The sequence below is a fragment of the Cottoperca gobio genome, chromosome 16 (assembly GCF_900634415.1).
Source record: "Cottoperca gobio chromosome 16, fCotGob3.1, whole genome shotgun sequence".
In the NCBI taxonomy this organism is placed as follows: Eukaryota; Metazoa; Chordata; class Actinopteri; order Perciformes; family Bovichtidae; genus Cottoperca; species Cottoperca gobio.
Window position 1 is genome coordinate 11,030,066 of NC_041370.1, and position 21,271 is coordinate 11,051,336.

The 21,271-nt window shown below is 39.5% G+C and overlaps 1 protein-coding gene across 1 annotated transcript; it reads left to right on the top strand.

Moving 5' to 3' along the window:
* The first annotated feature begins 5,133 nt into the window (after positions 1 to 5,133).
* On the top strand, positions 5,134 to 21,119 carry abcb4 (ATP-binding cassette, sub-family B (MDR/TAP), member 4). Its single transcript, XM_029451660.1, has 28 exons — positions 5,134 to 5,279; positions 5,484 to 5,557; positions 5,717 to 5,793; positions 7,042 to 7,204; positions 7,301 to 7,349; positions 7,857 to 8,048; positions 8,372 to 8,543; positions 8,701 to 8,825; positions 9,355 to 9,526; positions 9,638 to 9,751; positions 11,149 to 11,259; positions 11,354 to 11,479; positions 11,948 to 12,151; positions 12,242 to 12,412; positions 13,327 to 13,488; positions 13,611 to 13,799; positions 14,488 to 14,634; positions 14,758 to 14,862; positions 15,024 to 15,101; positions 15,912 to 15,995; positions 16,224 to 16,427; positions 16,536 to 16,636; positions 16,759 to 16,899; positions 17,647 to 17,803; positions 17,891 to 18,088; positions 18,832 to 19,038; positions 19,855 to 20,001; positions 20,179 to 21,119. Exons 3-28 carry the CDS (start codon positions 5,728 to 5,730, stop codon positions 20,383 to 20,385), a joined length of 3,792 nt encoding a protein of 1,263 aa, XP_029307520.1. The 5' UTR covers positions 5,134 to 5,279; positions 5,484 to 5,557; positions 5,717 to 5,727; the 3' UTR covers positions 20,386 to 21,119.
* Positions 21,120 to 21,271: the final 152 nt, after the last annotated feature.

Sequence of the window (21,271 nt, forward strand, 5' to 3'; positions counted from 1 at the left end):
CTACATATATTCTTATATATATACATATATATATATATATATATATATATATATATATATATATATATATATATATATATATATATATATATATATATATATATATATATATGTTCTTGTTTACTTATACATGCATTAAAGCCAATTAAAAAGTTTTAGGTTCATATTTAATTGAAATCTTAACATTTTGAATTAATAAAAAATCCATGAGCAAACACTTTTTATAATATGATATAATATAATATATAATAAATCAGGATGCAATAAACTTAAAGACGTTAGGTTAGGTTAACTGAAATGGACTTATATTAGATTACATCAAAATAAGAATTAAAACTCAAAAATATTCTTTCTTAAAATGTTTAAGAAATGTCTATGAGAGGACAATGATGTAATTTTAAACCAAATAATCCCTGTGTTCTCTAAAAATAAATGTGTGTCTTCACACACTGGTTCATTTCTGGTAGGTGTCCTCAACATGCTAACTAAGGACATATTAAGGAGAGGCCATGTCCTGAAGCAGAAGAGCGCCATCCAGTGGTCCCAAAGAAAACAGCACATCGTGTTTCTCCCAACACCAAAGTGTCAAACTTCAGGGGGCAGTTTGTCATTGGAGGACCAACAGCTAATTCTTCCCCTGGGGGGTCCCCTAACATGTTAATCCTGTTTTGAAGCGTTAGTTTCTGGTGTCGCTGTGTTTGATTAATTATATCCAGTGGTGGGGGAAGTACTATGTTAATAAAAATAGTAAGAAAACAATAAAAAAAATAAAAACTTTTCAATTAAAACACTTGCATTTAAAATCCAACTGAAGTAAAAGTACAGACATATTATTTAGTAAATGTATCAAAGGTAAAATCATTGTGCAGAAAATTGACTCCAGATATATTAAAAACATATTTATAATCAAGTATCAGTATTTTAGACCAGTGGTTACACAACCTGCGGGTCGGTCCCCCTCCTGAGGGTCACACAATGAATTAGAGTTGTTGCTGTTTTTTGTTATATATCATTTTGACTTTTAATATAACTTCTATATATAGACAAATATTGAATAGTTTTACATCTGTGGGCCTGAAGAATTATTCAAATCAAGCCATCTGATAGGTTTAGGGACAAAATGACTCTTTGAGACAGGTGTCAAGGTGCTCCAAAAAGATATATTACAAAATTGCAAATTTATTATGTGTTTTTTTTATGTAAAATATAAGTCCGCAAAGTAACTAGCTACTACACTTAGTAGCTACACTACATTTAGTGAAGTAAAAAGTACAACATCTCCCTCTGAAAGTGGAGTATTCCTATTTATTCACAGAGGTGAGTGGGGAAGCGGTGTGCTCGCGGCAGGTTTCAGGGCTCAAGGAAGATAATACTCGGCGTCACTATGAGACTCATCATGGCGAAAAATACAACAGCTTGCAAGGGACAACTGAGAAGAGAGGAGATAAATGAATTGTGAGCAGGTCTGAAGAAGCAGCAGTCTGTTGTTACCGGTAGCTACCGTATTGCTAGCGAAATAGCATCAGTATCAAAGCCAGACAGTGAGGGTGAGTTCGTGAAAGCATGCATGCTGAAGGCTGCAGGACACGTGCCCTGAGAAGCGACAGGCTTTTGCCAACATTAGCCTGACGAGAAACACTGTGGCAGATAGGATTTCAGATCTTGCAGCAGAGTTAAACAGCCAGATGAAGCACAAAGTCAAGTCATTTGTTGCATTTTCGGTTGCAATTGATGAGAGCACGGACATTTCGGATGTTGCTCAACCGGCCATATTCATTCGTGGTGCTGATGAGACTTTGACCGTCACAGAGGAGTTCCTTGAGTTGGTGCTATGTCGGACACCACAACAGCAAATGACATTTTCAACGCTCTGGTTGGCGCGCTGCACCGGGTCGGAGTGGACCGGGCCCGTGCTGTCAGCGTGGCTACAGATGGCGCGCCATCAATGATCGGGGGAAAAGCAGGTGTGACAACTCAGAGAGAAAGTACAGGCTGCACATGGAGGACATGGATTTTGGACATTTCACTGTATTTTGCATCAGGAAGCATTGTGTTGCAAGTCATTAAAAATGGATCACGTCATGGCAGTGGTTGTCAGAACTGTTAATTTCATCCGAAGACATTGAACATTGTGACATATAATGTCAGTCAGCAGCTTCAGTACAAAGAGCCACAACTTTTATGTATTTTTTATGTATACATTTTATACATTTACAAGGCAGGCAGATAACTTAACCTTCTTCCTTAATAGTTCCCACTTTAGTTTGTGTGGTGTGGTGTCAGTTCAGGTGATCAGGATTACTACACAGATGTGGAAATGAATGTACATTTAAAAATAATTTCTATAGCTTGACGAGTTGTTTTGATCATAAAGTAAAATACTATATTGTTCAGTTCCAGATACCTGTGACTAAATGTGTTGTGCCTTTGTAGACACACTGTGATGTGTATGTTGTACACATGTGTAAATGATAAACTGAGGCTTAATGTTGTTGAATTTGCACTTGTTTTTCTTAAGAATTTTCAGGTTGTTCATAATGTTTTGTAAAAATATAGTTAATTAAAGGTGAATATTTTCAGAATGTACTTTTTTGTACTAAAACAAAGGGGAACATTTGGAGTTGTCGTTATTTACAGATTATTATGATATGATTTTACTGGTCCGGCCCACTTGAGATCAAATTGGGCTGCATGTGGCCCCTGAACTAAAATGAGTTTGACACCCCTGCTATATAGTGTAGGAATATGTTGAACAAAATATTAGAAAAGCACAATTACAGCGTTAAAACACACCAAAATAAAAATCAAAACTCAAATAAAAGTCTAAAATAAACTGAATATATCATGTACAGTAGTATTATGGCAGTGCTGTTATTTTTGCATTGCGTTACATCATTACATCATTTTTTTTTAAACTACACATTAATTGTACCTGTATGTTTTGAGGTGATCTACGTAATTTTTAGTTTATAAAACAACACAAAGATGTTGGAAAAACTCTTTACACTATAACTGACACGTACAATTATCTCTATTTGAATCTCTACTTGTGCGTGTTCAACCAAACCAAACCACAACAGCAGCCTCTTGTTTTCATGTGATCAATCTGCTGTAGGCTATGTGGTTTTAGTTTCAGGACGTTTTAACTTCTGTGCAGACAGTTCATGAACTTTAAGAGAAGTGAGAAAAAAAAACACGAGACATTTCCCTTGATGTCAGCGACAATGTTAAAAAAAACTCTTTGAAGGGAACGCATGACACAGTTGTAAATGTGACAACCTTCACCGAGGGTGAAGTCTGTCTTTATGGCACTTTATCAACACAATGTCAGAGTTCAACAAGAGTTTAAATCATGGACATAATATGGTTATTAAACTTTGAGACGGCTTAAAAGAGGATTTTAATAACCCAATCAGTGACGTTTCCTGTGTGGTGTAGTGTGATATCTATTGAAGACTCATCTTACTCCACCTTTACTTTACTTTAGAGTAAGTGAAGGATTTCTTATCACTTTGACTTCTGGAGTTTATTAAAACAGAGATCTCTTATAATATTTTGTTGGTCAGCCTGCAGAAAAAACAACATTGCAAGTGATTATGAGCAAAACAAGAAAAGGGAAAAACCCAAAAGGACATATAATAAAAACTCTGTGCTTCATTTAATCATGGACATGGACACAATTTACAAACATTAAATAGATCATAAGTATCTCATTTTATGACATAACTGTTAATAATATACTGTAGGGATATTGCAAAGAAAGAGGGTATTGAAGAAACAATTAATATTATTCAGCGGCCTAATGATCATATCTGGTCTTGTCATGTTCCCTTGACCAGTTTGTAAAAATGTATGGAGATGAAAAGTATACAAAGGAGAAACATAAAGTGAATATTACTAAGAACTATTCCTTCATCCAAACCGACGACTTTGCAACTTGTATTTCTGGTAAATTGCTGGAAGCAATGGAGCACCTAAAGGCAAATAAATGCTCCCAAAACTTGTAACATGTAGTTGACTACACCAGAAAAAATATTTACTCTGTCAACAGGAGTCAAATATGTAACCTAACATATTTTTTAAAATAGACTCGTCATCATTTCAAATCATCTCAAATGCAAAAAATGATAAGAAATTAAAGACCCAAGAGGTTATAACCCAACATATCTATGTTATTTACTAGGGTGTCATGCCAACATTAGTCCCAACATACCCTATAACAATCGTGAGGTGGTTGCACACCCAACAGGTGGAGTTATAGCCTGTCGTATGTTTGGATTCATACTGTATACACTTTATAGATTTATATACAGTATGGTGTATATATGCTTTCATAACAGAGTAAGCCTAAACCAGCCACTCAATCAAAGTAGCTACACAATACCACACAATTACCCTTTATGCTGTGGGAAAATGTACTGAAAACATTTAAAAACTCATTTAAAACTTTTCTGAGATTGTCCCATGACTTCGGGTGAGAGTGTATTCCAAGCACAGTTGTGTCGTTTTATTTCTTAGATTAGTAAAATAAGCTTTGTGTAAGAACTTTTATTTTGCATATGGATTGGTTAATGTTTATTGGACTTTGCATATTATATACATGCTACAAGTTGGGGAATTCAGCAAGATATAATGCACAATAGTTACTTGTTTATTTTCTGACGCATTTGAAGAAATATTGTTTGCCTTCTTGTCGATCGTTAGATGACAGGATCGATACCCCTCTCATACTTTTCCACTAAGCCACCAGCCGGTTAGCATAGCTTAGCATAAATACTGCACACAGGGGGGAACATCTACAGTAGTCTGTCCAAATGTAAAAATTGCAATTATTTAATTAATTGTACCACAGGGATTTTCACTGTAAATTAAGGCAAGCAAAATATTTGCAGAATTTGGTTGTTCATGCAACCTTAAACCCATTTCCTTAAATTGTGGAAGTCTTTTACTTAAGTAGGGTGAAAGATACAGTTTAGCCATTCCCCTGCCTGTCGTTGGCAGGCTTTAATTGATCATTTACAATGAAGCCCCGATAGCGTGAATGACCGGGGGACTCTCAAACGGACAACCCAGCATCATGGAGAAACACGAACAAGTCAAAGCTGCATCTTATTTATCTGAAGCTTATGTCCTCTGACGTCCTCTGACATAGTCAGCCTGCAATAAAGACACGTGAGGAGGCAAGAGAGAAGGAGGAGGAAGCATTGCACAGGCGCGCGTGTGATCACCACCTCTGTCAGAAATAGACCGGAACACTGAGAGGGGTCGCGAGAGAAACGGTGGGTAAACGAATGTTTTAATTTAAATTGTTGTCTACTTTTAAACCTGCGTTTTTCATAGTCATAGAATATAATACAATTTAATGACACAGTTTACAATGGCTTAACCAATGAGTTTTGAATCCTGAGGCTGCTCTGTGGCGATCACATCAGAGAGGATAATAATATAAATTGTTGAGATTGAGACCTGACATGTTCTGACAGGACCCAGACATGGACGAGAAGAACGAATTACAAATGTTGGCTACAGCCAAACTGCCACAAAATGGAGACCTAAGGTAAACACATTTTAATAACTTTTTTTTATAACCAAAGTCAGTAGATTTCAAGAGTGATGGTTTGAACACCTATATACATCAACAGGTGTTTCAGTTATTCTCTAGGGGGGAAGAATTAGAGACTTTATATTTATGCATCATGCTTTTTATATATTCTAGTGAAAGCAAGAATGAATGAAAATGAAAAAGAAAAAGAAAAGGAGCCAAAGTTGCCCATGGTCGGACCCATTGGTGTGGTAAGCTCAGTCATCACACTGTGATATCTTCCTGTCACAACCAGGTGTTTATGTAATGTAATTATTCTTTTGAAGCAGTTAATGTGGATTTATTTGTCACTTTCTACAGTCTAATTCTTTCTACTGTTTTTTTTTAACTGAACACACATAAAAGAACATACAAGATCTCGCAGAGAATACATCCAATACAATCTAAACGTTATCAAAATAAATGAAATAGGGGAGATTTATATCAAATTATATATGTGTGTATATGAATAAATAATTCTTAATCACTAGGCATAGATAAGGCCCACAAAAAGAACAAAAAAGGAGCAAGGACTTCAAATATAGGTGCATACATCAAAACAATAACAATAATAAAGATATTTTCCCACAAATCTTTCTTGCTATTTTAATGGAGTACACCGTAAGTGATGAGAAAATCATTTGAAATCATTTATAAAACAAACAAATTAGTTTTCGTATTGTTGTAAAATGCAATCAAAATGTTATGTTGGGTGTGCGTGTGTGTGTGTGTGTGTGTGTGTGTGTGTGTGTGTGTGTGTGTGTGTGTGTGTGTGTGTGTGTGTGTGTGTTCGAAAACAATAGAAAAAAAGGAACAGCTGTATTGATTTTTTTTAATGCTTTTGAGATTAGCCCGAAGTTAGCGGGTAAAGACTGATAATGATTATGTCATAATGCTGTAAGTGGTGTCATCTTACAAGCAGAACAGCCAGCTATGTGTGTGTGTGTGTGTGTGTGTGTGTGTGTGTGTGTGTGTGTGTGTGTGTGTGTGTGTGAGTGTGTGTGTGTGTGTGTGTGTGTGTGTGTGTGTGTGTGTGTGTGAGTGTGTGTGGTGAGTGTGTGTGTGTGTGTGTGTGTGTGTGTGTGTGTGTGTGTGTGTGTGTGTGTGTGTGTGTGTGTGTGAGTGTGTGTGTGTGTGAGTGTGTGTGTGTGTGTGTGTGAGTGCGTGTGTGTGTGTGTGTGTGTGTGTGTCATGGTTTGTGTGAGAGGAGGAGGCGGGGAGAGAGGATGGGAGTGCGGCACATCCTCCTGTTGTTTGGGTTTGACTCCCCTCATCCCCTGCTGTGAGAATATAATAGCTGGTTAGACTTTAAAGTATTTCCCCCGTTCTGATTGCATAATTCTAAATTCTTAGGAAAATTCTTAGCGAATTATCAGGAGAATCCACAACATACATACAGATACTGATTTCTGCTGTTCTGTCTTTGGTCTTTCCACACTCTCTGCTTTATGTGAGTGTAGTTTAGGTTTGCAAACAGCTTGGATGTTGTGTTGATCGTGACTGGGACCCTCTGTGCCATGATTCACGGTGTCGTACTTCCTCTTATGTGTATTGTGTTTGGGGACATGGCAGACAGCTTTGTAGATGACACCCAGACGAGCCAAATCAACACCACAAACCCGAGTGAGTTTTCAGTCAGATATAATTACCTGAAATAAATAATTCACATGTATTCAAAACCTTTCTTCAACAATGTCTTTTGTAATCTTGTGTCTTCAGATGTCACCTACAATCGAATAAACAACACCTTACAGCAAGACATGAGGGGGTAAGACTTTATATGATCAGCATAAACAGAGCAGGCTCATCTCTAAAATATTTAATTTAATGTTGATGGTTGTGTTTTTTTTTATGTTTGTAAGAGTTTCATAAGTGCAGGTCAGGGAACATGCAGGGGTTTCTGCAAACATACAATTGCTTTGTTGCTTTGTTGTTTTTGTTTATATTCCCAGCTTTAAATGTATTAGAAGTTAGATCATTTATTTTCTTCAAGTCCAAGCAGACATTTTAAAGGGGACATATTATGCTCATTTCCAGGTTCATACTTTCAGATTTAAATCTGTTTATATCTGTTTTCACCCTCTACCTGAAGTGCTCTGTTTTATATCTCGTTTGGCTTACGAGAAAAAGCACATGTTTTCTGACAGAGGCATTGGATGGGTTGGTAGGCAATCCAAATACCCAAATGTATATGTGCACAAGCACTGAAAAAGTGAGTTCTTCATGATATGTCTCCTTTAAAGTCACATGTGTCACAATACTTCTCTTCTTACAGTTTTGCCATCTCTTACTCCATCCTGGGCTTCGTCGTGCTGCTGGTAGCCTACGTGCAGGTGACCTTCTGGTCGCTGTCAGCCGCGAGGCAGTCCACACGCATCCGCAAGTTGTTTTTCCACCGCATCATGCAACAGGACATTGGCTGGTTCGATGTCACTGAAACAGGAGAGCTCAACACGCGTCTCACAGAGTGGGTAAAACACAAGTCACATGCAGCCGTATTATTGTAAAGGAGGGCTAGGCAACAAACATTGTCTTTCTTAAATAATTGATTATTAGGTCTATGTTAGTGAAAGATGCCCACGACAGAGCCTTAGTTGACATATTTTAACTTGTCTTTCATTGTCGTATAATATAATCCTTCTTCTGAAGTTAAAACATTCAGATCAGGATTAATAAAGCTACACAGTTTTCACATGACAACAGCAAAGATAGTTTTACTTCCATTCTTAATACATGTTGCAGTATTCTGAAGATCATTGGGGGACATTTTGTTTGTCTTTTCATTCACAGTGATATCTATAAGATTGAAGAAGGTATTGGCGACAAGGCTAGCAGGATTATCCAGGCCTTAACAACCTTCCTCACATCCTTCATCATCGGCTTCGTCAAAGGCTGGAAACTCACTCTCGTCATCCTGGCTGTGAGCCCTGCGCTGGCCATTTCAGCTGGAGTTTTCTCCAAAGTAAGCATCTCTCAGTCGTCTTTGTGTTGCTCTTTTAAAGTTCACGTTCTCTTTGTCCATCTTTTCGCCTTTCTCTTGGTAACCATATGTTGATCGTAGGACGCAGCCGCCTGCAGGTATTCTTAATAAAATGATGTCTTCATCCTTGTCTGATTAGGTGCTGGCGTCTTTCACTTCGAAAGAGCAGACCGCATATGCGAAAGCTGGAGCTGTGGCAGAAGAAGTTCTCTCTGCTATCAGGACAGTGTTTGCCTTCAATGGTCAGGACAGAGAAATCAACAGGTACAATATGATATATAAATATACGCAGAACTATATATACCTGTATATATAAACTTTATTTGTTAAGCACATTTCATACACCAAAATAAGACAAAGAATGCAAGGTGCTTCATAAAAGATGAAAAATATACATAAAAGAAAACTAGGGACAAGATCTGATGGAAAGTAATGAGACTGAATGTCTCATTACTTTGTGGTTATTTTCTATTCAACAAAACAAAACATCTGTGCAGGGCAAATAAATCTTTGTTTATAAATGTATCAAAGTCTAAGAAATGGCCTCTGCAAAGGCTGTAACTGGATAAAACCCATAAAAAATACCAAAACATTAGATTAGTGTCTACTGATGGGACATGTAAATATGCCAAAGGGCCCTGTTGTCATTGCAATCTAATATATAATGTATCCAACTTTCCATTGACCTAGCACTAATGCGTGTGTGTGTGTGCGTGTGTGTGTGTGTGTGTGTGTGTGTGTGTGTGTGTGTGCGTGTGTGTGTGCTTGTGCTTGTGCTTGTGTTGCACCACAGATACAATAAGAACTTGGAGAAAGCAAAGAACATGGGAATAAAGAAAGCAACATCTGCTAACTTTGCCATGGGCTTCACCTTCCTGATGATCTACCTGTCTTATGCTCTGGCCTTCTGGTACGGAAGCACGCTCATCCTGAGTAAAGAGTACACCATTGGAACTGTACTCACCGTGAGTAGACACATGAAGACACAGTTTCTAATAATCTTCTCTCTTTAAGCATAAAGGGAGTTTGGAAAAGAAAGGTTGCTTCAGCTAACACCGATGTCTATGTCTCTTAAGGTGTTCTTCGTCGTGCTTATTGGAGCGTTCTCTGTGGGACAGACCTCTCCTAATTTCCAGACCTTTGCGAGCGCCCGGGGAGCTGCATATAAAGTGTACGCCATCATTGATCATGTAAGGAATGCCACATTTTTCCCCAAAGCACACATTTCTTTTCAGATCCTTTTGGTGCTGGACAGTTGTCGGTTTGTATTACTGAACATGCACCGCTGTACTCTGGCACTCCGGGGAGCCGCTTTGATGCAGCCGACAACCTGGAGTCAAAGATGTTGGATTTGCTCTAATTGGAGCACCTGCTGTCAGGTCATTTGGTTTATACTGCACAGCTGTGGCGCTCCTCTCCCTGAACTTACTGTGAATGTACCGTGAGGTTAAATAAGGTCAGTTTTACCGTACCCCATCACACATGTGCAGCAGCTTCCTTGTCATGGCATGTGTGTCTTATCTTATCTTACCTGTTAGTTTAAGTGAAACAATTCTCCTTTCAGTGGGGGGGCAGTAGCTCAGTTAGTTAGGGCTTGGGAAGACGAGGGTTGCCAGTTCAAGTACACTTATGGACTGAGAGTGGGAACTGGTATTTTGGCACCAGGCTCCCCGGGCGCTGCATAGTTGCTGCTGTGTACATGTGTGTGAGACCATTAAAATCCTCCATTTCCATTTCAGAGTCTTGAGCTATTTTAGCTGTTCCTGTGTTTAGTTTACAGAGCAACTGTTAGTCGTTCACAGTGACAACACACTCAAAGGAGTTTATCGCCAGGACGCAGGACGCTATATTCTACAAACAACAGTACGTCTGTTTGCACATGTTTGATCAATGATGAGCAGTTAGCACACAGCCTCAAGCAAAACTGAAAAAGTATGAAATCTTCCTTTTTGATTTTACCTTTATTTTACCAGGATAGGTGTCATTGAGATTAAAAATCTCTTTTTCAAGAGAGTCCTAGCCAGGATAGGCAGCAGCACAGTTACAGACTAATCAAAACAGTCATAATCACATCGCAATCACAATCATAACATTAATCAATGCATTTGCATGCTCCACGCTCGAAACTAAAGTAGACCAAAGTCGTGGATCCTGAACTTGGTAACTGTCTCCCATTGAATTAAAGATCTGTGGACATATTGCTTTTATTTATTTATTTTCATATTATGTCCCTATTTAAGAACTTTGTGACGTCTGATCCAGAAAGATGCTTTATAGAAAACCTTTAATGTGATGGTCGGAAATACAGAAGGGTGAGGCCTCCAGCGGGACATAAAACAGTCTCACATTCTTTGTGTGTGTGTGTTTGTGTGTGTGTGTGTGTGTGTGTGTGTGTGTGTGTGTGTGTGCACCGAGTAAAGCAGAGAAAACCCAAAGAGCTCCCCCTAACATGGAGGGCTAACAGCCTTCCTCCCATTGTGTGTTTGAGGTTGTGATAAGAATCAGGTTCTTTATCCAACTGTGCCTACAAACAAGAACAAAAAACAGTTTTTAGAAGTAAAAATATAGCTAACTCTTGTCTCAACAGAACCCGGACATTGACAGTTTTTCAGAAGCCGGCTTCAAGCCTGATTCCATCACAGGAAACATAGAGTTCAAGAAAATCCACTTCAGCTACCCCTCGAGGCCAGACGTCCAAGTACGTTTTCCTTAGACACCGTTTACTGAACTCTAAAACAGACATTATATTATTTCAACCTGTATCTCATGACTGACATTGTTTTCATTTGTAGGTATTAAATGACTTGTCTCTGAGCGTGAAGAGTGGACAGTCCATTGCCTTGGTGGGGAGCAGCGGCTGTGGGAAAAGCACCACGATCCAGCTGCTGCAGAGGTTCTACGATCCTAAGGAAGGATCTGTAAGAGATGTTTCTAAACAGCTTTGTTCAAAGGATTGATTCAGTATTTGTCATTATATCCACTCTGCTATAGTTGAGGATTTAAAAGTGAATCATGTGTACGCTGTGTCACTGAGGGCTAGACACTAGTTTTTTCCTGCTTTCCAGGCAGCTACTGCTTCCATTAACTTTACATTGATATGAAATTAACTTTGAGAGTCTTAATACTTTCTTAAAGAGACAGTTCACCCCTAAATCAAAAATACATATTTTCCTTTTACCTGTAATTCCATTTATTAATCTAGATTGTTTTGGTGTGAGTTGCTAAGTGTTGGCGATGTATCAAATCTAGCTCTCGGCTAGAAAGCAAATGAGGCTGTTTCCCCCCAATAAACTATTATTTTAACAACATAGATGTTGTTTCGAATACGAATGGCTGTGTCACAGATTTACATTAAGAGCTGTATGTGTTTCACTCCTGCATTTTAGGTGACTCTTGACGGGCACGACATCCGTTCTCTTAACGTCCGCTACCTGAGAGAGATGATCGGAGTGGTGAGTCAGGAGCCCATCCTCTTTGCCACCACCATCACTGAGAACATCAGATACGGCCGACTGGACGTGACATCTTTGGAGATCGAACAAGCAGCCAAGGAGGCTAACGCTTACGACTTCATTATGACCCTTCCTGAAGTATGATTGTGTTTATGACTCCCTGTTCTATGTGTTTTTCAAAAACTCTGTCCACCACTTGCGAATATTAAAACTCTTATCGTTGATCAGGGGTTTGAGACAATGGTCGGAGACCGAGGGACTCAAATGAGTGGAGGACAGAAGCAGAGGATTGCGATTGCTCGAGCTTTAGTCCGCAACCCCAAAATCCTTCTGTTGGACGAAGCCACATCTGCTCTTGATGCTGAGAGTGAGACCATTGTGCAATCTGCACTCGACAAGGTACAAATACACACAGATACATGCTCTGCCTCATTCAGAACACAGCTTTCAGGCTCACTTTGCACTTTGACAATGACATGAAGAAAGTTAGTTCAAATACTCGATTCATTTGGTTTACTACTTTCTTTATGGTGTGGCTCTACATTTGGCAAAGTTGGTCTGTCCGTTGGTTGTTCCACCACTTTGGTCCAGACGGAAATATCCATCGATCCAAGATGGCGCCCCATTCATTCCTATCAAATCTTACATGGGCTTCCTCACACTGCTACGCTTTTTGGCCCATAGAGCAAGCAGACTTCCTGTTGTCTCCACACACACACATAATATCATCACACAGCTCCTCCAGACTCAAATTTTATCGGACCTAATGGACCAAATTCCGATCATACAAAATATTATTTGATGTTTGTAAAACAAATGGATTCACAGTTTTACAGCCTTTGCTTTTTTAATGTATGTCGGGGAAAAGTAGTGTTTTTGGCTGGTGTGAGTCACATGATGCTGTAACACTGAGTGTGCCTGGAGGCATGGTCTCAACAAATATTGGATGTATTTCCTTGAAGTAAAGTACATATATCCATGACTTTGACGCTAGTTTCACCAGCAAGTCAAATGTAACTTTTTCCAGTATTACTGGTTTTTGACCAAATATTTTCAGAACTAATGGTATTCCAATCAGCCTCAGCTGTACTTTGCGTTTACTTTAACAGTCAAATATTGGCATGCTAATTATAAAAAAAAAGATAGTGAACATGGCAAACAACAGCATGAAGCTCAAAGCCTCATAAAGCCACAGGTCGGAGACAATTATCACAAATATTAAAGTGTGTCAAATGCAAATGTGTTCGTAAATGTTTATTAAATTGTATGTACAATTTTAGCTCCTTGTACATACGGTATATCTCTGCGTGCAGGTCCGACTCGGTCGTACCACCATCATTGTTGCCCACCGCCTGTCAACCATCAGAAACGCTGACGTCATTGCTGGCTTCCATGAAGGGAAAATTGTAGAGCTGGGGACTCACAGCAAACTGATGGAAGAAAAGGGAGTCTACCACACACTGGTCACCATGCAGGTGACATAGACTCACATAAACACTTTGATACACTATTTGTTTGGGCTTGAACTCAATTTCTAATCTCAGAATGGTCAGCCTTTGATACGGCTTGTTTCTGTGGTTTCCTTTCTCTGCCGCAGACCTTTCAGAAAGTGGAGAAGCAGGATGAGGTGAAGTGTGAGCTGTCTGATGATGAGAAGAACCCGTTAGTCAAGTCCCTCTCTCAGTCCTCTCTGCACAAGAGGAAGTCCTCAATAAGTTCCTCCTTCGCTGCCTCAGAGGTAGACAAAATGGAGAAAGAAAAGTTAAACGATGAAGAGATGGAAGAGGTGAGCTGTCGTTTTTTGGGCTTTGAGTGGCTGGGTCTACATTTTCAACATGGTCTGTGCACGCTATACAACATTATATACTTTCATAGTCCAACCCCACTATTACGGTCTATATATTGTTAGATGCAAAAAAAAAAGGCGACGAGGTTGAACTAGATTTATTTTTTCAGGCTTTAACAGGTTTAGTTTTGGTGAAAATTGTATTTCATATATCTAATCTACTTATATTAGATTTAAAAATTGGATCACCATAATTATTTTTCTCACTTGCGTCTCAGGGCTTTCTTATATACTTTTCCTTAAAAAATACAGAATTGGGTAAACTTATGGTTAGTGGCCAAAATATATCAAGGAAATGGGACTAGAACAATTCCAGGATTATTCGGCCTCTAGTTCTCAGTACTATGATAATTGATTGATAATGATATGTTAATGATAGTGAGAGTGACCCAGGCTTTGTGTTTAAGCCTGCCTCTGAACTATGTACACGATAATCATCTTGTAAAAACACACAATGAACTTGCTTCTGTGTTGCCGAACCACTCTGTCCCTCCATCTTTCCTCACGTTCCATCAGTTACATACTAAATTACCACAGTGTCACTTTCTTGAATCTCTTCCTGAAGAAAAAGCGGGAGCGAAGCTGTTAGAAAGAGATGTGACTCACCTCTTTCTCCCTCTTTCTGTAGGATGAAAATATTCCCCCCGTGTCGTTCATTAAATTGATTGGTCTCAACATTACCGAGTGGCCATACATTTTTGTGGGGACCATCTGTGCCATCATCAACGGCGCGATGCAGCCACTGTTTGCTGTCATCTTCTCCAAGATCATCACTGTATGTCGCTCTTCGTATCTGTGTACCACACAAGTTATTGTAATGATTCATTTGAAATTGTAACATTTTTCTGATGTTGCAAAAAGCTTCAAATGAGCTGTTTCTTCCCTTCTCTCATCACAGTTGTTTGCACATCATGATCCAGAAGTTATCAGGCAAAGAGCTTCATTCTTTTCACTGATGTTTGTTGTGATTGGAGCCGTGTCCTTCGTTGCCATGTTTCTACAGGTACGCGTGTACACACACACATCCTTATTACCGGGTGTGTTCATTGCGCTCAAAGGAATAGTTTGACATTTTGGGAAATACACTTATTTGATTTCTTAGCCACACGAAGTTATGCCAATGTACAGGTGTGCTCATGTCTTCTGTCTGTCAACTTTTAACAGGGCTTCTGTTTTGGTAAATCTGGAGAGATTCTGACCCTCAGACTGAGACTCGGGGCCTTCAAGGCCATGATGAGACAGGTGAGTGTAAACAACTGAAATGAGCGACCTGCACAGAGACCGGCTCTAAATTATTAATAAAACAGAGTCACAGTCTTACCTCTCTTTCTCTCTCCTCCCCTCTGCTATCTCTATTATAACTTATATATCAATTATAACTAACAATGTTTTTTCCATTCTTAAATATATATTTTTTGGTAATGTTGAATGTAAAGAAAGTCTAAATCTGAATTGTTTTAATGTTTTAATACAACAGAAGTCAGAACTAGGGACGGACAATATAGGATTTCTATCACTGATAGCTCATTTTGAATTTCCGTTGAAAGGATAATCGTGACTATCCTCACATGAGTGACTTCATAATAGAGCCTGATTTTAAAATACACAGGATTTATCATGTAAGAAAGAACAGACTCGTACAATAATGCTTTTTTAATTGTATTTATCTTTTATTTATGGACCTTGTGATTAAAGATTACTTTATTTAACATTATTTGATTGTTTTTTCACTAAAAAGGCTGTTCACTTAAAACAATGAGTCCTATCTGGGATGCAATGAAATATACTGTGTTTCTTAACAAATGTACGATTAAGTGATTCCAGTATGTTTTAGTTTCATTTTAAGAGGTTAAAACATATTTTTTCCCAGCATAATTGTGACACGTTATTTTCATATCGTCCGATGCCTAGTCAGAATAATGTGGCACTTAAGCTCGAATTGTTAACATATTTCTGATTGCTATTGTACATTAAGAGTCTTTTAATTCTAAGACAATTTATAATATTTATTTTCATGGTGAATGGAAAATGTTAATCCCTGTTTTCTTGTAGGACCTCGGTTGGTTTGACAACCCCAAAAACAGTGTTGGAGCGCTCACTACGAGGCTGGCCTCAGACGCAGCCCAAGTACAAGGGGTAAGTCTCAACATCGGACACACACACACACACACACACACACACACACACACACACACACATACACACACACACACACATACACACACACACACACACACACACACACACACACACACACACACACACAACTAACAAAGCTATTTGCCAAAGACTACCACAATGAATCGACTCAGTAAACCAGAGATCTTGTCATCTGCTTCATTCCCATTTTTCACGCCTGCTCAGGCTACAGGAGTACGTATGGCCACGCTGGCCCAGAACATAGCCAACCTGGGCACCAGTGTGATCATCTCCTTCGTGTACGGCTGGGAACTGACCCTGCTCATCATGGCGGTGGTGCCCTTCATGGCAGTGGCTGGAGCTGTGGAGATGAAGGCGCTCACCGGACACGCTGCTGAAGACAAGAAGGAGCTGGAAGAATCTGGAAAGGTAGGGATTCAGTGTGTCAGAGTAACATGATATTATAAGCACAATTTGCTGAATCACTGACCTTGTGATATACAGTAGATATAATATCTGTGTGATTTGTCTCTACAGATTGCTACAGAGGCCATTGAGAATATCCGAACCGTTGTCTCTCTTAACAGAGAACCCACGTTTGAGTCTTTGTATCAGGAAAACCTCTTAAGACCATTCAAGTACGAAAAATTACATTATTCAAACCACAGATCCATCATCTTCATAAGAAAAAAGAACACAAATGATATATTTAATCAAGAGTGATCTCTCTGATGCCACCTTTCTCTCACACTCTAAACAGGAACGCCAAGAAAAACGCCCATGTGCATGGTCTTACCTTCTGCCTTAGCCAGGCCATGATCTACTTTGCTTATGCGGGCTGTTTCCGCTTTGGAGCTTGGCTCGTTGCGAAAGGAAGGATGGATATTGAGGGAGTATTTCTGTGAGTAAATAGACAGTGTGACTTTTTCTTGTCTCTTAATCAAGTGAGTATGTTTTAGTTTAGGATAGAGAAGACTTGTGTTTGTGTGCACTCGTAGGATACAGCAGAGCAAAGCATTCCTGTTGGCAGGAGAAGAAGCTGTTTATATTGCTTTTAATCATTACCCTGACCTGAAGTGTGTGAGGCACATGTACCTTTGATGATTCAACAGGAACACACGTGTTTTAGGATTCTAACGTGACTCAGTGTGTTATTGTTCAGGAGAAGCCTCTGCCTTCATTAATATTCTACGTGTTACATAAAGAGGAAGTTCTAAGGTCATCGCAAGGAACATAAAACTCTAAAAGTTTTGTTTTAGATTCTTTCCAAGAGCCAAAGGTTTCAAAAGACACCCAGTGAATCAGACTGAGTTATAGTAAATTCATTTAAAGTGATGCACGAGACATCTAGAATTGTCTATTTGGTGTCGCGCAATCATAAAAATACATTTTGGGATGTTATATTTCACTCAATATCAGAATGATGTAGCTGCAGATAATAAGCTAGCTAAATGCTAACATGCTCACAATAGAAAATGATAATATTAGCTTGCATTAAACAAAAAGTGCAGCGGAGGCAGGTGGGAATGGCATCATTATTTTTGCAGTTTTAGGGGGTATTGAGAATTTTAAGTAAATAAAAAGTACATTTCCCTTCTTCCATGAAAGATTGAAACTAAACTAACATGCATTTGACTTCCTCTCCCAGTGTGGTTTCTGCTATTCTGTACGGTGCCATGGCTCTCGGAGAGGCCAACTCCTTCGCTCCAAACTACGCTAAGGCTAAAGTCTCAGCTGCCCACCTTATGATGCTGTTGAGCATAGAGCCCGCCATTGACAATCTTTCACAGGAGGGAGAGTCGCCGGTAAATTATAACACACAGCACAAAAAACACAACTCTTGACACACAAACTGATAAATCACTCTTCTGTGTCATCTCTCAAAACCTAAGGACACATTTGATGGTAACGTGCACTTTGACGGTGTTACGTTTAACTACCCAACACGCCCTAATGTGCCAATCCTCCGAGGGCTGAATCTGAAAGTTAAAAAGGGAGAGACTCTCGCCTTGGTGGGGAGCAGCGGCTGTGGAAAGAGCACCACAATCCAGCTACTGGAGAGGTTCTACGACCCCAAGGAGGGAACAGTGGTAAGAACATAAATACACACCCACACTCGGTGTAACTGGCTGACTAACACTTGTGCCTCTTCACCTACTAGCCTGTGTGTTTATGGCTGCTTTACAGCTCTTTAAAGCAGCACTGTACTGATGATACAGGAACATAGAGCCTGTATAAGGCTGGTTTACCTTGTGTGTTTTTAACTTTACTGCACCAACCATCTCATTTTATCTTGATGGGATTCATTCCTGTTGTTGCTGACAGTCTTCTGAGAGAGACAAGAATAATATGTTTTAATTAGAAACTAAAAAACTAATTTGCCTACGGGGAAAATAAAGTAATCCTGTCGTACATTAACATTGTTTTAAACCGGAGCAGGCAGATATTTTCAGAAAAACCCGCTCAGCACTAAGCTCTTACCTCTGTACATGTGCATATTTATAAATGTGTACATTTGATTTAACTTGCGCCTTTTATTTTTATGCTGCCATTACTTTTTTTACTGCTTTTATTTAGTTTGGTATACAGAAAGAAGTCTTTATGGTTCATTGTACCTGGGTATAATGACAATAAAGATCATTCTACCCTAAACGACACACAGACAAAGTTAACAACTAGCTGGTGAACATTGTGGAGTATTGAGCAGCTAAAGGGCCAGATATTTTACTCGGGAGTTGTTGAAGGAGACCAGAAAAAACTGTTGTTGCACGTTTTAGACATCCAGCCCCACTGCTACTTCTACAATATTTACTGCTATCATTTTCTCCTTCAGCTGCTCGACAACATGAACGCAAAACAGCTGAACATCCATTGGTTGAGATCTCAGATAGGCATCGTATCCCAGGAGCCTTTGCTTTTCGACTGCACCTTGGCTGAAAACATCGCCTATGGAGACAACAGCCGCATTGTGACCCAGGCGGAGATAGAGGAAGCTGCCAAAGCGGCCAACATTCACAGCTTCATAGAAGGCCTGCCACAGGTAACTGCTGAGAGGTTTCATTAATGCTCTATTCTCAGACTGATGCAAATAAAAGAGCAGTGTGATGTTTTTATATCGAGTAGTTCGATCTTTGTAACATCTGAGGCCCTCTACTGGAACAATTGGGTTATGGTGTGTGTCAGTGTACCAGTGATTATACAACGGAAAGAAATGCAACTCATCTAAAGGCCTTTATTAACTCTAAGGGTGTCTAGTTTCAGGTTTAGAGAGATTCCCTCTGTCAATATAGGATTTCTTCCTCCACCTCTATACAATGACAGTCAATAGATTTGGTTTGTGGAGCTCACAGCATTGAAAAACAGAGATCTCTCTTTTTAAAAGAAGTGTCCCTGTTCAATTATTTTCACAGGTCCATCATTTCATAATAATTTCCCAGGAAGTTTCTCTGGATGCAAAAATGCAATAACTTCTTTATTTATCATATGCACAACAATTATATAGAAGCAGTTGTTGGCAATTCAATCATAAGTCTCAGGCTCCCTCAAACAATGATAATTAAATATGCATAAAAAAGAAAAAGACCACGCAAATAAAATCTGACAAATAATAAAGTGACAATATAACGGTCAGATTAGGAGGACATCGTTGAAATCGGTAAATTTCTAATGAATTAATTTAAATGAATTTGCTAAGAGAGTATTTTTAGTGAGTCACATCAGGTCAGATGAAAAGATGTAAACGTACATGAAAGTTTTCTTATAATTAATAAATAATGGTACAAAATACTTACAACATATAACAATATAACAATATCATGTGCCCCCCGCCCCGCTGTCTCTCTGTCTGTATGAGCAGAAGTACAACACTCAGGCAGGTGATAAGGGAACGCAGCTGTCAGGTGGCCAGAAGCAGCGTGTGGCCATAGCCCGAGCCATTCTCCGCAACCCCAAAGTGTTGCTCCTGGACGAGGCCACCTCCGCACTTGACACTGAGAGTGAGAAGGTGAGTGTTGGGGGATAAACAAAGTGGCTATATCAATTCTTCCCACGGACGATGCTGCCACCAGTAAGACCGATGAGCAAGAAAATGGGAATACAAAAAATAACCGCTTTGTTCTCTCAGGTTTAGATAACAGTTTTGGAGTTTTATTAATTTTTTGCGTCATTCTGCTTAATCCAGGTGGTGCAGGACGCGTTGGACGAGGCCAGTAAGGGCAGGACGTGCATCATCGTCGCCCACCGTCTGTCCACCATCCAAAACGCAAACCGCATCGCTGTCTTCAAGGGAGGAGTGGTGGTCGAAGAGGGGACACATCAACAGCTGCTGGCCCAAAAGGGAGTCTACCACATGCTGGTCACCACACAGATGGGCCACGGGAGGGAATAAGAGGACACAGGGAGCAAAACTACGCTGGTTGTATTGTAGCTATATGACATATTTATGTTTCCCTGCCCAGCTTCAGAGGAACAATTCTGATTGTGTCCCGGCTCGTTTGGAGATTTGACTCTGTGACCTTTTTAGCCTTGTGAGAATCTGTCTTGCAGTTTGGTCATGATCATCAGACGAGTCATCTTTCAGTCAAAAAGCCAAGTCGTAACTTCTGTACTACTGTTTATTAGTTTAATGGGCCTTTTTCACAGAAGATATTTCGACATGTGACAGTAGGAGAAGCACAGATGTGAATAATATCACAGATCCTTGTATTGTGCATGTTGAAAAAGGTCTGTTGCGTTGTACTCTCTTATGCTTTCTCTCGACTTGCTTCTTCTAAGTGCGTGCCTTGTACACTGGGGCTCATTTATCCTTTCTTCTCTAAAAGGTGGAGCTACTTGTTGCCAATAAGCCTTAGCTGCGGATTTCTGGTGCTATCTTCCATTAACTGCCAGATACTTATGACAAATGTACAGAGATTAAAGCTAAAAATACACTGGATTTATTTTTGTTTCATAGTGCATCAAGTATACGTCATCATTACAAATAAGTTATGTTCTACAGCAGCGGTCCCCAACCTTTTTTATGCCACGGACCGGTTTCATGTAAGACAATATGTTCGCGGACCGAGGGGGGTTCTTTAAAACAACTCCAAGGGCTTGTCTTTTAATGCCGGGTGCCGGCTGTTATGAAGGCTTCGTTGCCTCATTAGTATATTATGCAGAGCGGCTGCATGTAGCGATAAACACGTATTGAGGTGTTTATCGCTACAGGTGGACTCCTGATGTTGTCTTTTAAATGTCTCCTCATTGGGTCTTTTCCCTTTTCCAACAAAGCTCTT

Bases quoted from the DNA above. Each gene is read 5' to 3' on its own strand.
- abcb4 (XM_029451660.1), top strand. From the start codon at position 5,728: ATGAATGAAAATGAAAAAGAAAAAGAAAAGGAGCCAAAGTTGCCCATG. The intron at 8,544-8,700 runs GTAAGCATCTCT...TTGTCTGATTAG, and splicing joins CAGCTGGAGTTTTCTCCAAA to GTGCTGGCGTCTTTCACTTC. The intron at 16,900-17,646 runs GTGAGTAAATAG...TTCCTCTCCCAG, and splicing joins GATATTGAGGGAGTATTTCT to TGTGGTTTCTGCTATTCTGT.